At 40.1% G+C, this 16,472-nt stretch overlaps 1 protein-coding gene across 1 annotated transcript in view; it reads left to right on the top strand.

The window, feature by feature from the left end:
- The window catches only part of STARD9 (StAR related lipid transfer domain containing 9), a 113,410-nt gene that overhangs the window by 75,238 nt on the left and 21,700 nt on the right, over positions 1-16,472 (top strand). Inside the window, exons 18-23 of the mRNA XM_026095738.2 lie at positions 243-380; positions 1,300-1,382; positions 2,434-2,537; positions 3,885-3,932; positions 10,589-10,779; positions 15,307-15,787. Of these exons, the coding sequence (XP_025951523.2) occupies positions 243-380; positions 1,300-1,382; positions 2,434-2,537; positions 3,885-3,932; positions 10,589-10,779; positions 15,307-15,787 (1,045 nt within the window). The remainder of the gene's footprint in view (positions 1-242; positions 381-1,299; positions 1,383-2,433; positions 2,538-3,884; positions 3,933-10,588; positions 10,780-15,306; positions 15,788-16,472) is intronic.

The following is a 16,472-nucleotide window of genomic DNA, read 5'->3' as shown; positions in this document are numbered from 1 at the left end:
GCTAGAAGTACTTTGAAAGAGCAGTCTAAGCATTTTCAAACAAGTACACTTTTCTGTGAACTGGTCCTGAACTACCAGTCGGAGAAGACAGTTTGCTCCCCTTGTGCCGGGCATGAGATAGTTCTCGGAGGTACGGGCTATGCCATCGTATGGTCAAACAGCATGTGGTACTTCACTCTGAGGAAAGTAATGCGAGCCTGTGCCCTTCAGCAGATGAAGTAAAAAGAATCTGTACATTGTAGTTTTGCAGGGGCGGTGGATTGAGAGGAACCATTGTATGATAGACAACAACTGTGGGATCGTGACTTTACGACCAGTTCAGGGCGCACACTGCACTGTAAATGGATGTGAAGTCACCGGATTGTGCCGGTTGTCACAAGGTAAGGCTTGCTTTTTCTGGGGAATGGAGCATTTTCATCCACCTGCCTCAGCAAGTTAGAGTCAAGGGCTTACGGAGCTCATACAGGTCTAAGAAATACAGCTTTCAGTCTCCTACTGCTGCTTAGCACCACAAGGGTTGATCTGTGGCTACAGCTTCCAGACTAGAGCGAATAACTGAACTGACCACAGAAAGTAAAATGAAGACACAGGTATCAACATTAAGACAACTTCTGGCAGCAGTAATTTGTAGCCTTCTGGAAAGCGAAGGCTTGCGGTCAGAGGCAGCGTTGTGGAACGTAATGGAGCCAGCCGGCCATCGGCGGGTTTTGTGGCAGTTGTGTAATACGGTTGAAATGAGTTTGGCCTCTGCTTCATGGTGAGTTCAGGAAGAGGATATCAGCCACTGAGTCACAGGCTAAGGTGAATGGATCGGCCTCCCATGTTTTCAGGTTGTTTAAAAGGAAAAAAAAAAATCTAGCTACTGGGAACTTGCAGTGATCTATCTAGGTTTTTAAAAAGTTAGTGTAAAAATAAGTTTCTGGCAGTGGATTGGTTATGTTTTTGATATTGAGTCTTGCCAGTCTTTAATGTGAACAGGGAATTTACTCTTATGTTGGGCTTGCAGACGTTACACCAGAGATTCCCACAATTACTTTGCTTGGATGCCGTTATTGAAAAATAAGTGCACTGTTCCATAGCGGCAAACTGTAAAGAATAGGTCTCTGCTTTGTGCCTGTCAGAAAGCTGTTGGTCAGAATATTACATTTTAACATAGTATTTTTTCGTAGTTTAAGTATTTAGTAGTCTATGTACCACAGTTTAGAAACCTCTCGTATATCTGCTAGGCACCAGTAGTGTATGCTGTACTAAATGTTTGATGAATTATGTCTCTGTAATAACTTTGCTGTCTGTTTACAGGGGCCCTTGTTGTCCTTGGCAAGGTTCATAAATTTAGATTCAACCACCCAGCAGAAGCTGCCATCTTAAGACAAAGGAGATCAGTAAGTTCTAAGGCTCTGTATTTTTTCTTTCCTAATACTTCCATTGATTTCCCTGATTATTTTCCCTCTTAACAGCAAGCCTGGTATAGATAATATTTCTTCACATCATCGTATTCACTTGCTTAATTTCCTCCATCTAATGGTCTGTAATGACACTAAACCTTTTGTGAGAGGACACTATTGCTTCTTTCAGATGTGCTTAGCAAAAGATGATGCAGATCCCTTGAATAATTTAGCGTTTCCTATTTCTAGTCATGACTATGGGGGATTGAAACAGAAAGGCAGAATGCTGCAGTGAAAAGACCAGTTTAGAATCTTTCCACTTTTGATAATTTTCTGAATTATCCTCTTTGCACTACCATTTCACTGTCCAGAATGGGGTATACTAGAAGAGAATTTATGGGATTAAGTGCCTGAGCGGTGTTATCCCTGAAAGCACGTAATTGTTACCTACATCAGAAATAAATAAAATATTTGTTGTTATATTAATCACAGGAACTACCTACTGCAAGATATTATTTGGTCAGCTAGTTGAATAATGTTTCAAAATAAAGTTAGATCATTTGATAAAATGATTGACATACATAACTAAAAGCCTAACTTAAAAAAAGTAAATTTTCTTGTTAAGGATATAGTCATGTTGCCAGCTGATATTGGCAAGAAACTTCCTTTTAAAACAGATTATCACATAATAACATTTTACAATTTTTGCTCAACTGCCCTTTTGTACTCACTTCTGTAGCCAAGATAAAGAGCTTAACTTTGACTTGCTTTTGTTCTTTATTTCTTGATTAATGAAACATGCAGCACATTATAAGAGAGCTACAAGAAGAGATGTACTCAGTAACAAATATTTAACAATTTTACAAATTAGCAAAGACTAAGCAGAACTATAATGAGATTGTAAACCCACATGTATATTATAGATTGTGAACTGTCATGCATATTATACAGCATTGTGTGCAGCAACAATGGTACTGATAAGAAGTTGGAAACTCCTGGCTTGCTGTGATATTTTGTTCTTTCCGTTCTCATTTTGTGTGTTTTGTAGCTTACTGACTCCCCAGTCGTTCTGAGCTGTGGAACTTTGGACTGGCTCAACTTGGATGGAAATTTCACCCGTTCTCCTCACTATATCCCTTCTTCTCTTGAAAAGTAAGTTGGAAAAAAAAGACTATTTCTCATGTGGGACAATGTCTGGAACCAGGACGTGGTTCAGACAAAACTGAATTGCACATAGAACAGGTCCCATCATGTTTACAACTATTCAGAAGAAAATAAGTGTCCAGGGAAATGCATGGGTCAACTGATTAATTTTCAACTTTACAATATCCAAACAACAAACCTGAAATTTTTTTTATTGGTGCACAATCAATATTGATGCACAATCAAGGAAATGCCTCAGTTGAGACTGTCAGGCGGTCTTAATTCCGTCCATTTGCACATCTGCCTTATAGCTGTTTTGATTTACAAGAAAATCTACTTTTTTTTTTTTTTTACAATGTTCTTACCTCAGTGCACAGATTGGGCTTTTCTGGATATGAATCATAATTTACTGAAGGTAATTATTGCCATTATTACCAATTTAGTTCCCCTGCTAATTTGTTGTAGAGCTCAGAAGGTTTTTTTAATCATAAATTCCCTGTAGCTCGTCCTTTTTTTTTTTTTAGTTGAGCATAGACCATTTCTAAAATGTTGGAGAGTGGCTTATATTCAGTGTCTCAACTCAGTTTCACAGGGTTTCACATGCTTACTTCACTGAAAATGAAAAGCATTATGGTATTGCATTCACTTGATTTTTATGAATGTCTGTCCGTTACAGGAAAAAGATAAAAAATACATCTAATATTGGTTATCTTTCACCTGAAGTAGTCTAGTCTTTTGTTTCACTTGAATAGTTTTTTGGCAAAGGTAAACTGAAGTGGTCCTCTTAAGTCTTCTCCTACAGTAACCAGTAAGCCTGTGTTTCTGTCCAGACAAGTAGTTTTGCCCTTGTAGGGGGCTGAACTGCTTATGATCTAGATAGCTAGCCTAAGGTCTGTAATATAAGAATAAAATGAGATTAAAGTGGTCTCTCAACATAGCTAGACTTTGCGAAGACTGGTCAATGTTAAGTACTAAAAGGTGTGACTGAGGTACTTTGTAATCAGGAATATAGCTCTAAAGAGACTAGAGTGAGTGCTTGTGTGCTGATGAATAAAAAGGTCCATCCAGCCCAGTGTCTCCTCTGTCAGAAAGAGATGCTTAGAGGAGGCTCCAACAACATGGTAAGCAAGTGTGTTTGTGTGTGTGTGTGTGTGTATGTGCATAACCACACACTACACATGTGCACATATATATGGCTGACAGTTCTGATACGCTCTCAGAGGTCCTGGCAAGCTGCATCTTAGAGACTTTCTCTACTGGAAGTTATAATAGCATCTTTGTATTTAATACTCTTCAATAAAGTTTTCTTGCCTTCTTTTTGACCCTCTTTATAATTTACTAATTTTATGCTTACAGTCCAAAATGTACAAGCCATAAAGGAAACAAATGTTCTGCTGAAATAAGGTAAGAAAATTATTTAAAGTTAACATGTCTAAATCATGCTGAATTTTTTGGCCCCACTAGTTTGCCTTTCTCCTATGCTACAGTGATTTCCTCAAGGGGAAGATACAAGCTAGACTGTAAGCTTTCATTTGACTTTATCACGTTGAAACAAAAATCCATACTTGCAGCTGAGTAACAGACAAGTCTCTACAACTGTGATCTTTTTTCCTACTTGATCTTTCGCAAATGGTTTGCACCTTTGTGGCATATGTAACCTGTATTTTGAAGGCAGAACTACAGTGGGATTTACACGGAAACTACCACCAATTTAGAATAAGCAAGACGCCTAAAATATAATAAATTTCATGTCAGTGGTAGGTACTGTGAATACCCATTAGTAGTATATTGAAAATTCGTTGAACCAGGTTCTCTTTTGATGAGATGAAGATGGCATTATAGAAGAGTCTGAAAAAGAAGTCCTATCATAGAATGCAATTCATTCATGCACACACCCCCCCCCAGCAGCTGCACACAAAAATCTTCCAGAAAATGCTGGGCTTTCACGGGGTTAAGTACCCTTTAATTAGGAACTGATGGTATTTTGCTTTCTTCTGGAATTTTTATTTCAGCACATGTAAACATTATATATTATGATAATCTTTGCTTACAGTCTCTTGTCTCCTGTGCTGTCAGTATGATTACATTATTTTTCTTTTCCATTTTCATGGGGCTGAATTGCTGATATGAGCTGTAATTTTATGTTAAAATTTTATGGGCAGAGCCCCAGCAGTTCAAATTTCTATTGCTTATTGTCAGCCAGCAAACACACGTATGCTTGAGAATGGCATCAGTCATCGCATGGCGGTATTCCCGCAAGTCAGGAGACAACGAAGTTCTTGCTCCTGTCATTGCCTTAACACCGCACCTGTGTGTGAACGGAAAGCCTGCTTCTGTTTTGCTGGTTTGGAAAAAAAGCTAGGGGCAGGTCCCTTGAAGCCTGGGGATACAGCAGTAGCAAACTAAATGGAGGCCAAAACCAGAGCCATTGGAAAGGGCTGCGCAGCAAATGAAACGGTGTTCTGCAACCTATGCCGGGTACGAATTTTAGCTGTTTGGAACACGTTTAAGCGCTCTCTTCCCAGAAAGTGCCCAAACTACTGAACTAAACAAAAAAAAAATCATAAGAATTCGTGAAATTCCACTGAAGTGGAAAGGAAGAAGTGTCCCTAGACAAGGTATCTGGTACTGTCAAACACAACAGGGTTTTTACTCTAACGTGGTATAATTAACATGTCCAACTAGTATTTGTAAAAATAATAGTGAGTTCTTATTAACAGCTTTCATTTGAGAATTTCAAAGTGCTTTACAAATACAAGTTAAAGAAATCTTTTGAATCTCTTAGCCCTCAAATATTTTATTTCACAAATAAATGCGCTTACAGCAGCTCTAAAACTCGCAGCAAAATCAAGTATAGTGGTTTAGCAGGGAAACTAAGTGATACTATGTGCAATTGAAATCATAAGGGGAGGAACCCTGAGAGACTGTATTCCCTGCTGAACTGGAATTTGGAAGGCAGCAGTGACCTTTACTGGAGCGTGTGTCTGTCTCTTGTGCCTGGGATGCCTTGCCAAAGAGAGAGGCCAGTTTCAGAAGAGTATTTAAAGGGTTGCTTGATAAGTCACTTACTTTCTGTAGTTTGGGGAGTTTAGGCAAAGAAAAAAAGAGCTTTTTACATGGGAAAGTAGCAAAAATTAAGTGCAGAGGTGTGTTTTTTCTTTAAGTAAATGGGCTCATCAAAACTGTGTATGACATTTTGCCTGGTGGCGACTTCCCCGAAGGGGATTCCTCTTTGTGTGCACGTTTCCAAAGGTGTGTTATTTCTAAAGGTTTCTGACTCTGTTGCTCATTTTTACAGATTTCTCTGTCCCTGTCTCCTCCCCCGCTTTTCCTCTGCTTGGCATTGCATAACTGACATTGTTTGCGGGGGCTGACGGAGGTGATAACACAAGGTCTTCATAGCTGCTGCTTCATCGCCCTTCCCTTTGCTTTAGGAGGAGAAGGGAGAGGTTTGAGAGGAGCGTGTCTGAGCCTCTGTGCTAGGCAGAAGCAGACGTGGTCAGGCTCCTCCACCGGTCCTGCGCGGCGGCGTAGCGCCTGCTGCTGCACGCAGGGCCCCAGATTGGGCACGTGTGGCGGGGGGAGGATGGAGCGGGGGGAAATGTAAATCAGTGCATAGGCTCGTCGCCCTGGCTTGGGATTGCTCGCAGCGCTGAGCTTTGCAAACATGCAAAATGGCTTGCCAAAATCTTCTGTTCTGCTTTATTATTAACTCTTCCTCTCCTGGAAAAAATCATTAGTAAAAGAAAAATGGGACTCGAGCCTAGGCAGACAGAAGAAAGGGGATGCTAACTTAGTTTTTCTCTGAGAAAACTGGTGAATTTCAGCTTTAAGCAAGGGTGATTCTTGAGTTCTTTTTCTTTAATTTTTTTTTCCACTCGAGTCGCTCTTTGAGCCTTAAGACTCAGTTGCAGGAAGGATTTTGCCTCGGCACACAGCTATCGCTGCCATAGTTACTGAAAGCTGCATTATGCTGTAGGAGCCGCCAGGCTCTGCACCAGCAGTGGAAGTGTTTGGGGAAGAGGGGAGGAGAATTGCACAACAGGATCCCAGAGAGCTGACGACAAAACAGGCTGGAGAAAATGTGGATTTACAAATGGTTCGTTTAGCATGCGTCATGCAAACTTTGTGGAGAGAAAGATGAGATGGAGAAACAGGCCAGCACTATTGGTCTAATATGAAGATTTTCTCAGTGATTTGTTGCTATATTTAGTTTAAGGTTGGTGTGTTTTCATTGTTGTCGTTTTACTTGCTGTTTTTAAAGGTTTACTTGGAGGAGGGGTAACTGTTGACACTTCTTGCGGCATTTGCTACACCTAGAGATCTGCATGCATTTGTGAAATTCTGTGCAGGGATACCTCTTCCCTAGGTATTTTGGTTGCTTTTTTATATGCTGTATGCCGGTCCTGTGAAACCAAGCTTTTATGTATGAGAAAAGTCTTGATAGCTACAGAAATGAAGCCGATTGTCTTATGTTTGTCCAGAGGTTGTATTATTTTATTTCCTGCTAGAACTGCACTGAGTGCAGGCTGCTTATGGGGAAGGCAGGCAGGCAATAGCAGAAATTGGGCTGTACTTCGTTCCTGTATCACAGGATTCCTGTATTTCAAGTCTAAATCTTACCGGTACATCTGGATTAAGACATGTTTTAGAAGAAAGAAATGAATGACCTCCCCTATCTATTTCAGAATATGGTTATGTTTTCTTCATAAATTAGAGATGTTTGGGTTCAGTGTAATTATTTAATTATTCAAATATGTATTTCAGAAACTGATTGATCTTTAAATTGTCTATTTGGTGATTCAGCTTTCAGGCTTTTGGGGCCATTATCACCTCATTTTTAAGTTTAGTTTATGGTGTTATTTTCACAAGCCAGCAAAGGTATGTTGACGTGACGTGATATGTTCAAAAGTACAAGAGGAATATTCTGAATTCATGTTCTTGGTTTCAGCAGCGTCTGTGAGAGGCAGGTCTGTATCCCAAGCCCAAACCAGCCAGGCATTTTATTCTCGAGAGCAGTAATCTCACCACCAATTAAAAAAAAAACAAAAAACCTCCATCTTCTGCCATACCTGTATTATGTAAGTGGCAGTGCATGAGTTTTCATTATCTTTTTGTTCCACTTGAGAAAACCATCTTTAAGAAGCAACTTCATAAAAGCTGTTTAATGTTCAGTCTCTATATTCAGGTATTTGGACCTGTCTTTACTGCCCTGTCTGGTTTTTTGTTGTTGTTGTTTTCTTTTTGTTTGGTTGGTTTTTTTGGAAATATTAAAATTAGGGGTTGAGGCAAACAGACTGAAATAGCAGCAGAACTGCAACTAGTATATATGCCTTCACCAGTGGTAAAACAATCCACTTACTTTTACTATAGAAACTTTAACTTTAGAGAAAAAGATAATCATACCAACCGACTGCATCATCAAAACATATGTAATAATAGTTATGTATTTCTTTTTCCAAGGTTGAAAGTGAGGTACGGGTATGCCTTTGTGCTCTTTGCCTTTAGGAGGCTTAGCGATAGTATAGAGCTGTCAGCAGTAGCGTTAGTTTGGGCAGCCCAGTGCTGTGCTGCGTGTGCACACAAACATGCCTGTTGGGAAGGCTCGTAGGTTTTCATGTGCGTTCAGCAAAAAGCCAATGCCACACACATGGGCAACTACATGAGTGCTGCCGAGAAGAGCAAGCAAGCACAGCTTTGTGGGCATCATCTGCACTGTTTTCTCTCTGATGTTTTGTAATGCAGCGGCAGGGGGTCAGTGCTATTGGAAAGCATGTGAAGAGCTTGTTACCCTCTCCCAGCTGTAAAGAGATGTTACCTAACTACCTCTGCAAAGCATTTGGAGGTCTTTGGGTTGAAATGCAACATCGAATTGTTCCATGTACTTAAATGTTCTGGTTTTCGATTTGTAAACAATTTAAAATATTATAGGTTGATTTCTGGTAAAGCATCAGGAATAACATAAGAGATTTTCTAAAAGGAATCTTAATTTATCTAGTTTTAGAAAACAGTTACAGAACAAGAATTCTTTGTTTACTGTTTTATTATCAAGCTCTGCTTTTTCAGCCTCATTGGCACTGACTTATTCAGTTTCCTCAGTCACATATGGAATACTGCTGATAAAGATAAATGAATAGAAATCAGCTCTTCTAATACTGGATTGTTTTGGTGTTTGATCAGGTTAATAGATCCTCCTCGCTCCTCTTGGATGAATGTGCTTGCTTCTTTCAAACATCTTGGACTAAGTGACTTGCCCAAGGTCGTGCAATTGTTCAGGAACAATTTTAGGCTCAGATTTTTCAAATTTGATACCACCATAAGAATCAGAGCTTTCATATGTCTGTTAGCAAAACAGGCTAGAGACTTCTCATCCTCAGTGTGTGTGCAGCGACTTAACATTTACCAGTGCTATTAAGGTTTATTACTTTTTATATATCAGCAAGAAGAGACCAGCTGACATCAAGGGTCTTTTACATTAAGTAGTGTATAGGCATCAGAGGCTGTCCTTGCCCTGGACTGCTTGTGACCTAAGTACGTGAAAGCACAGAGGTGATATAACTGCCCCAAAGTTAGAGAGGTCTTCTGTCTCCCATCAGTACTTGAACCTCCAGATTATATTGCTGCTCCCTTACATTTGCCTTGGAAAATAAGGAACATATCCTGGAAACTTTGTTCAGGGAAAGCATCCCTCAGAGTTATCATAAAAACCATGAAAGCTTCTCCTAAATACAACCCTTCAGATTTACCTTTATGTTCAAAAAGTGGTTCCTCTTTACTTAACTGACCTACCTTTAACCTCTGAGTTCATCCCCAAGTCGATGGCATGGCAAACGCATGAATCAGGAGCAGGAGGTCTGCATTATGCAGCAGTGATGTTATGTGTCCTTTGGGCCAGATGTAGTTTCCTGGGGGTGAAAGTAGCTTGAGATTTGTAATGGACATGCAGAGTCTTTCAGTGCAGCAGTAAAGTGTGAATTCAAACCTGCTTCAGGTGAATAACAAGCTAGAGATCTCAGTCCAATTCCCAGGGCTCAATTACTGTTCATGTTGGAGAAGTTGTTACAAATCACAGATTGCTAACATCTCAGCAGTCAAGCCAAGGACTGAATGGATCGCGGAGCTGTCCATTCTTGTTGTAATTTGTTTTTGTGCGTCCCAAACAGATGCAGATCATTTAGCAGATGGCAGTGACAAAGTTTGCGCTCTGGCTGTTTGCGCAGTATCAAATCAGTTGAACAGAAGATGTTACTCTTCAACTACTCTCGCTAGCATTACATTTACATAAACATTAAAAACAAACTGAATTCTGTTTTTCTCAGGTGAGTGGAAGAGAAAGTCATAGTAATATCTTGAATTATTGAGAATCTTAAGGAATTTATGTAGTAAAGATTTCCTTGTGCTTCTTAAGAAAGTGAAAATGGATGTTCTGTGTACAGATATTCAGGGAGAATTGTAGAATTTGTAGAATGTAGAAAGAGATATAAAACTTTATGTAAGAGAGAGAAAACTTTTTGAGATGTACTTAGTGAGATACTTTTTTTTTTCTTGGTACTGCCAGAGACTTTCAGTGTAATCTCAGCAATTACTGTAACCCTTTCTAAGTCGAAGATTTTTGATCTGGAAAGAGAAGAATGTCTGTCATTTCCGTAGAGCACTTTGAGGTACTTAGATGAAAAATTCTCTATATAGTGATTATAAAGTTTTATAACATATAAAGAACCCCTCTCCCCAAGTTCCTTTTAGGAAGATCTGCAGCAAAATGACAAGTGATAATATTTTAAAAATTATTTTTGCTATTATCTTTCTGGTGATGGAATTTTCTGCTTCATCATGAGAAAGTTCGTGCTTGCTGGCTTTTTCTGATACTTGTGGGGTTGTGGCCTACTGTGACATGCATGTACACAGCTACTTTACCACCATGAGTTTTTGGCATAAGGCACTCCTATTGAACAAAACAATATCTTGAATGTTGTCTGTCTGTGTCCAGTAAGATGACTTCTCTTATTACAAATGTTTGGTAATTTTTTCTGGTTTAAATTCACTGACAACATTTCTAACAGCAGAGAGATAGATGCTGTGCATGAAGAGTACAAACAGAAGCTGAGAGACCAGGAAGCTTTCCACAGAAAACAAATTCAACGGCAACAGCTCTACGTTGAGGAGTTAAAGCAGCAGATCCTCGCAGGACAGATCAAAGCAGAGCGGGAACTAGAAAACGACCAAGCACTAATCAACCAGCAGATCCAAGAAAGTGGGTGCCTGCCTCCTCCCCTCTCTCACTTCCCTTTCATTGCTGTCTTCTTTCATTACTCATGGTGTTTTTGTCCTACTTATGCTTTGTATTGTGGGTGGAGCTTTTATTATCACTTACTACTAGTTTTCTCCTATAATTGCCTTTCCCTTGAGAGCAGCTATCAAGCCTTGATTAACAGGAGTAAGGGGCCTTCTTTGCAGTGCACCAGCAGCACTGTTGAATCAGCTTTGCCGGTGAGTGCTGAGAGCTGGCATGCTGCTCCCCTGTGTCACTGAGCCCTCTGAGACAGCTGACACGTGGAGTGGAGCTGCAACATGTCACCTGACGTGCTGTCTCTATGCGTTTTGTTAATGATGTCACCTGCAAGGTAGCACAGACCATCTTCACATGAAGGTTTTAATGCATTCCACTCTGAAACTGATGGTCATAGGAAAAATAATTGCATAAGACCATAACTCAAAGTGAATTTTCTGTGATTGCCACATGAGTTTCAAACAAGGAAAACCAAAGAAAATATATCTGAGATGTAGGTGGGACATTGAAGTTCTAAGCTAAAATCCCAACCCCATATATTTTCAGATATATGAACAGCCAGATTTGGGAAAGAAATGATACGTTAAGATGATTTTTGTCCAACTACTGGTGTGACTACTGTTTGCTATGCTATGTCTTGCTCTGGCATCCACAATTTAAGAGGATATTGCAAACCCGAGCATGGGACATAACAGTGTTTATAGCGTAATATAAGATAGCACAGGGTAATACAGGATTCTGAGAGCTCTGTCTGTTTATCTTGATCATGGAACTGATTCTATCCTACAATAGCAGGATACAAGAGTATGATAGTATGAAGAAAAAAATATATGGAGAGATTCTGTGGCTGGAAACTGAAATGAGACAGATTTGGTTCAAAAATAACAGTTTTATTACCCTAAAGATGATTAAATTGTGGTGTTAGATTTTCCATTGCTGAATTTCTGTTTTAAACCAATACTAGATTAATAAAAAAATAAAAAGAAAGGAATTATTTCTAGGAAGTTTTATAGTATGTGCTTTGCAAGAGGACTAAAGGCTACATCAGTGATCAGATTTTGAATGGCAAATAGCTATGTCAGAAGGCAGAGCCACAACATATTTGGAGAGGCATTTGTTACTGCGAGTGGCTCCTGGCCTCTAGAGCTGCTGCTGCACACACGGACACGTTCAGCAAGACTCGACTTGGTGGGGTTGGGCTGCCTCTTAAAGAGTTTACAGACTGATCTGGGAACATTATAAATGTCAAGGCATTTTTGATCACTGAAATAAAGTGGTAGCAGTGTTTTTTCATTTTCTTCCAATGAATTATTTGATTGAAGTTTTTTGACAAGCAAAGTATGGCTGATACAAAAGCACCTTTCCTACTTAGCAAAATCTGCTATTGGTTCCTGGAAGAGGAAGATGCCTGTGAATTTTTGGAGGTTTGTCAGACCCAAACTCATGTGGTCTGTCATCTTTCAATTACGCCAACCACAAGGAAGAGACTGAAGGGAAAACTGTGGAGATGGCATGTAGCAGAGGTAGAAGTAGGCTATGTAAGTAGTCCAGGGAACCAGGCAAGCTCCCTCAAAGCATCTTTATTTCATGACTCTGTAAACCTGTTCTCTGCTCCTATCCAGTTCTGCTGTTTCAGCTGTGTTCATGAGAAGCTTAGCCAGGCAGGCAGTTTTTGCCAGCCAAAAATAAATCTTTAGTTGGCAGTTCATCAGAATGCTCTTGCCTTTTCTGCTCTCTGTTTCTCAGGTCCTGATGGAGGTGAGTTTGCGAGCAGTTTAAGTAGAACCTTAGAGCTCGCAGCTCTGTTACAGAGACGCTCATCTGCCAAATATCCTGCTTGCTAGAAACACACACAAGAGGGCAGATCTCGAGATAAGGAGTTGAGAAAACGGTTTTCCATGTGAAATTTAAAGATGTTATTAAGAAAAAAACTGATCATGACTAAAACACTTCCCCTTTATCCACAGAGTAACCACAGAGCTAGAATTCCTACCTCTGTGCATGTGCTGTGTGCATCGCTGCCAGTGCAAACAGGGCAGGAGACTCCTTGGAGCAGGGATCGCTATTGATGTTTAATAAGATCAGTAGCTACCAAGCAAGTGATCCTCACAATGCCTGTGCACTAATGATAGTTACATTTTTTACATTGCAGGAGCTGCCACAGCTCAAAATTCCTCTCTTGCAGCTCAGCTGCCTTATATAAAGCTGCAGGTAGTCCTCATTCATCACATCAAGCTTCATTACCTCTTATTTCCTAACCTTCTGAAGACGTAAAGTTAGTTCCTTAATAAAGGACTGCAGATTGAAGTTGAACTCAGCCAAAAAAGTGTTGCTGTTGGGAAGATGGAAGTGCTTTGAAAAGCTTGTGTCCTTGAGAAACACACTACTTAGGAAGGAACCTTGCCTGTGATTTTACATTGCTGTCAGCTATAGATTCTCTTTGGATTCCTCTGTGCAACTGACTATGCATCTATTTATAGCAGGATAAAAATGAACAAACTCTGCTTTTTCAGGAGATTGTGTCCAAGCCATTGGATATAATCTGCTAGTGGTGATCTACTTGGTAATCTCTATTTTTGATTGTTGCAGTTCATCCTATCTGATACTGAATCTGGGGCACCCTAAAAAACCTCTGAGCACATCCTTGCCTAGAATAAACTGGTCTTGTAAGAGGATTTAAAAACAAATCAACTTGGTGTTCTGCGCTTTTTACCATTTCCCCATTGACTGCAAAGATCAGGTTCTTTGAATATTCAGAGAAGTCAAAGTATGCCAGCAGATGTTACATTTTATTATCAAAACTGAAATGGCTGGTATCAAATGGACAAACTGTGAAGCACATAGGCCCTAAGGAAGAAGTAGCAAACTTCAAGCTAATTAGAAGTAAGAACAGTCACCTTGAGATTAACTTAATGAGGTTAATCAATTGGTTTGTGAGAAGACCGTATTTATTTAGCATTTACGAAATAAAGGGGGACATGCATGAAAGGGGAGATGCTAACTCTCTTTAGGGAGTGGAGTGGTGGTTTTATGAAAAATATGCACCAACTGGTGATATGAGCTTGTTTGGATATGTTCATGCTGGCAGGTAAAGGTGTTGGTTTCACCTGCAAAGTTGCCATGAGAGCACTTGATTCATTCCCAAGACACTACATGCTAAGGTGCTCGTGTACAGGATATGTGGGTTTTGATCAGCCTGTTTCAGCAAGTGCTTGTTGGAGCAGATGTAGTTACAATAGATAGCTAATTCTGTGATTGTTACTCCAGCTCAGCCAGATACCACTCGGTGTTTGTTGTTGCAAGGGAGGTTTCCATCTGATCGGTTTAGAGTGGCCGGCAGAACTGGCTGGCAGGTAGCTACTGAGAGGCTCCCTTACAGCATCATCTCCAACCCACTCCTACAGCTGCGTGCCCGTCCACACCAGGCAGCTATCCCTGGAAACGATGCACGTCCTGGCTTGAGCAAGGAGAGGTCGAGCTTTCAGGTTTGGAGCTACTTTACTGAACTGGCCACTGATAAGAGCAAGCACAGAGCTTGCTGTTTTTCTGGGCTGGATGCAAATGTCCTTAGCCTGACTTAAGTTCCCCTTGTTTTCAGCATGCTGAGATAAACAAGAGAAAATAGTTTGCAAGTATTTTTTTTTGTTGTTGGTTCAGTCAGATTATATCTTCTAAAGAGGAAAGGATAGGATCAAAGAGGCACGGAGAGGAATGTTTGTTTTAAAACAGTTATAAAACACTCAAACGCTATGATGAGAGGTCAGTAACATTTTAAGATTGCTGAAATGCATACATTTTCACTCAAAATGTAGGAATTTACCAGTTGAAGGCTTGTTAGCATGTTTATGAAATTAGGTTTCCTATCTTAACATAAAGAGGCTCTGTTCACCTCTATATGACATTCTCCTCTGGTTCCCTTGAAAACTCCGTTCTCAATACACATACATTAATTTCCTAACACCTGCAGACCTTGAAATGTGACTGCAGAATAGTTAAAGTAGTAGTAGTAACATATTTCAGAGTAAAAAGCTACTAGAGTCATAGTTCCTTAGTGTGAATATATACCCTGTGCCTGAAAGTGCACAGAACTGAACTTGGGTCCTTTAAATATTTCCATTTTAAGAACAAAACTGAGATGATGTTTGAGTATAATCTGTGAGAAATTGTGTGTCTCAATCTGTATCTATTTGGAATGTGTTTTGCTTTTAGCTTACAAACGAGGTCTTGTCCACCAGTTTCCCTTAGCCTTAGCAGCCAATCCCCCACCCTCCACCCATCCTGCCTTCTTGCAGTTGGCTGAGTCCTTATCCCAATGGAAAGGCTTTCAGTAACGTGCAGTAATAATACGTTTTTCTCTCAGTGTCTTGTCAAGACTTTGCTCTACTGCATAGAAATTTTCTCAAATAGACTCTCAAAGCTGACTGAATTAAGAAAGAAAATAGTATTTTTTCCCCTATTATTTTTACTTTCTTTCAAACATTTTGTTTACAGACCAGCAGTGGCTTATAAATGAGAATAACCGACTGGCTGCCCTGCAACAGCAGCAGAGGGAGTTTGCTGTGCAAACAGAATCTACGCTGTATGCGGAGGCTGAGGTACAGAGTACTGTAGGGCTGGAAATCTGCCCTTCCCTGCTAGAGCAGAACCAGAAGAGACTGGTGCAGCTGGAGCTCTTGCGAAGATACTCCTTAAAAAAGGCAGAGAGAAGCATACGACGCAAAAAGGTCAAATTCCAGCTGGAAAGGATAGTCAAGAAGCAGAAGTTACTGGAAGCTAAGCAAAACCTACAGCAGCTGGAGGCTAGCTGCTGCCTAAGCGAAGACAGTGTGAAACAATCCCAAGTCCTGAACCAAAATATTGCAGTAGCCTCTTGGGATCATCAGCTGGAAAAGCAAAGGAAGTCACTGGGTTCAAGTTCCTTGCAACACAGACGACATTCACTCTGTAACCTCCATCTGCCCCATGTACCCAGGTAAGTTAACATCAAGAGGTTCCTTTGGCACTTTTCAAAAGTAATTTAAATTCAAGATATTTTCACTGGCCACCTTTAAGCCAGAATGCCTTTCAACTTACTGAAACAGTCCTAAGACTTGTGGTATCAACAAACTTACTATATTATATGTCACACTGGAGCTCTTTGTCACTTTTGCTAGGATCTGTACTGTGCATTCCCTACTTAGCCCTATCACGTTGTCTTTCTCACTGTTTTCTTCTTTCCTCTCTCAAGCATTTCTGCACATTTTCCCTCAGGGTGAATGTTTTCTAGAACTGGTTTAACTCTCTGTTCTTAACCTTGTTCAGACCGTTGGTAAATACGAATTTCTGCACCATTTTATTTTGGTTATGGTCAAACTCTTCCTTTAGAATATTTATATCTTTAGGGTGATTCTGGTTTGGACTTTGAGGCTGGCCAGCCTTTCTCAAGCTAAATTAACCTCTCTTCACAGTGCTAGAAAATCGGGGTGCTAAAGTGCCTACCACAGCATGTTCCAGTAGACCTGGATGGAATGAACAGCTAAACTCTGCTGAGTGGATTTCTAACTTAAAACTATCCTCTGTTTTTAACTAACTTTTGCAGCTACTTAAGCCTACATAGAATAAATACCGTATCTCTATTTTAGCATCAAGCCATTCATTTGTGTCACATAAAATATTTT

The sequence above is a fragment of the Dromaius novaehollandiae genome, chromosome 5 (assembly GCF_036370855.1).
Source record: "Dromaius novaehollandiae isolate bDroNov1 chromosome 5, bDroNov1.hap1, whole genome shotgun sequence".
NCBI classification, from domain to species: Eukaryota; Metazoa; Chordata; class Aves; order Casuariiformes; family Dromaiidae; genus Dromaius; species Dromaius novaehollandiae.
Note: the sequence above shows the minus strand (reverse complement) of the source record. Positions and strands in the feature narration are given on the sequence as shown.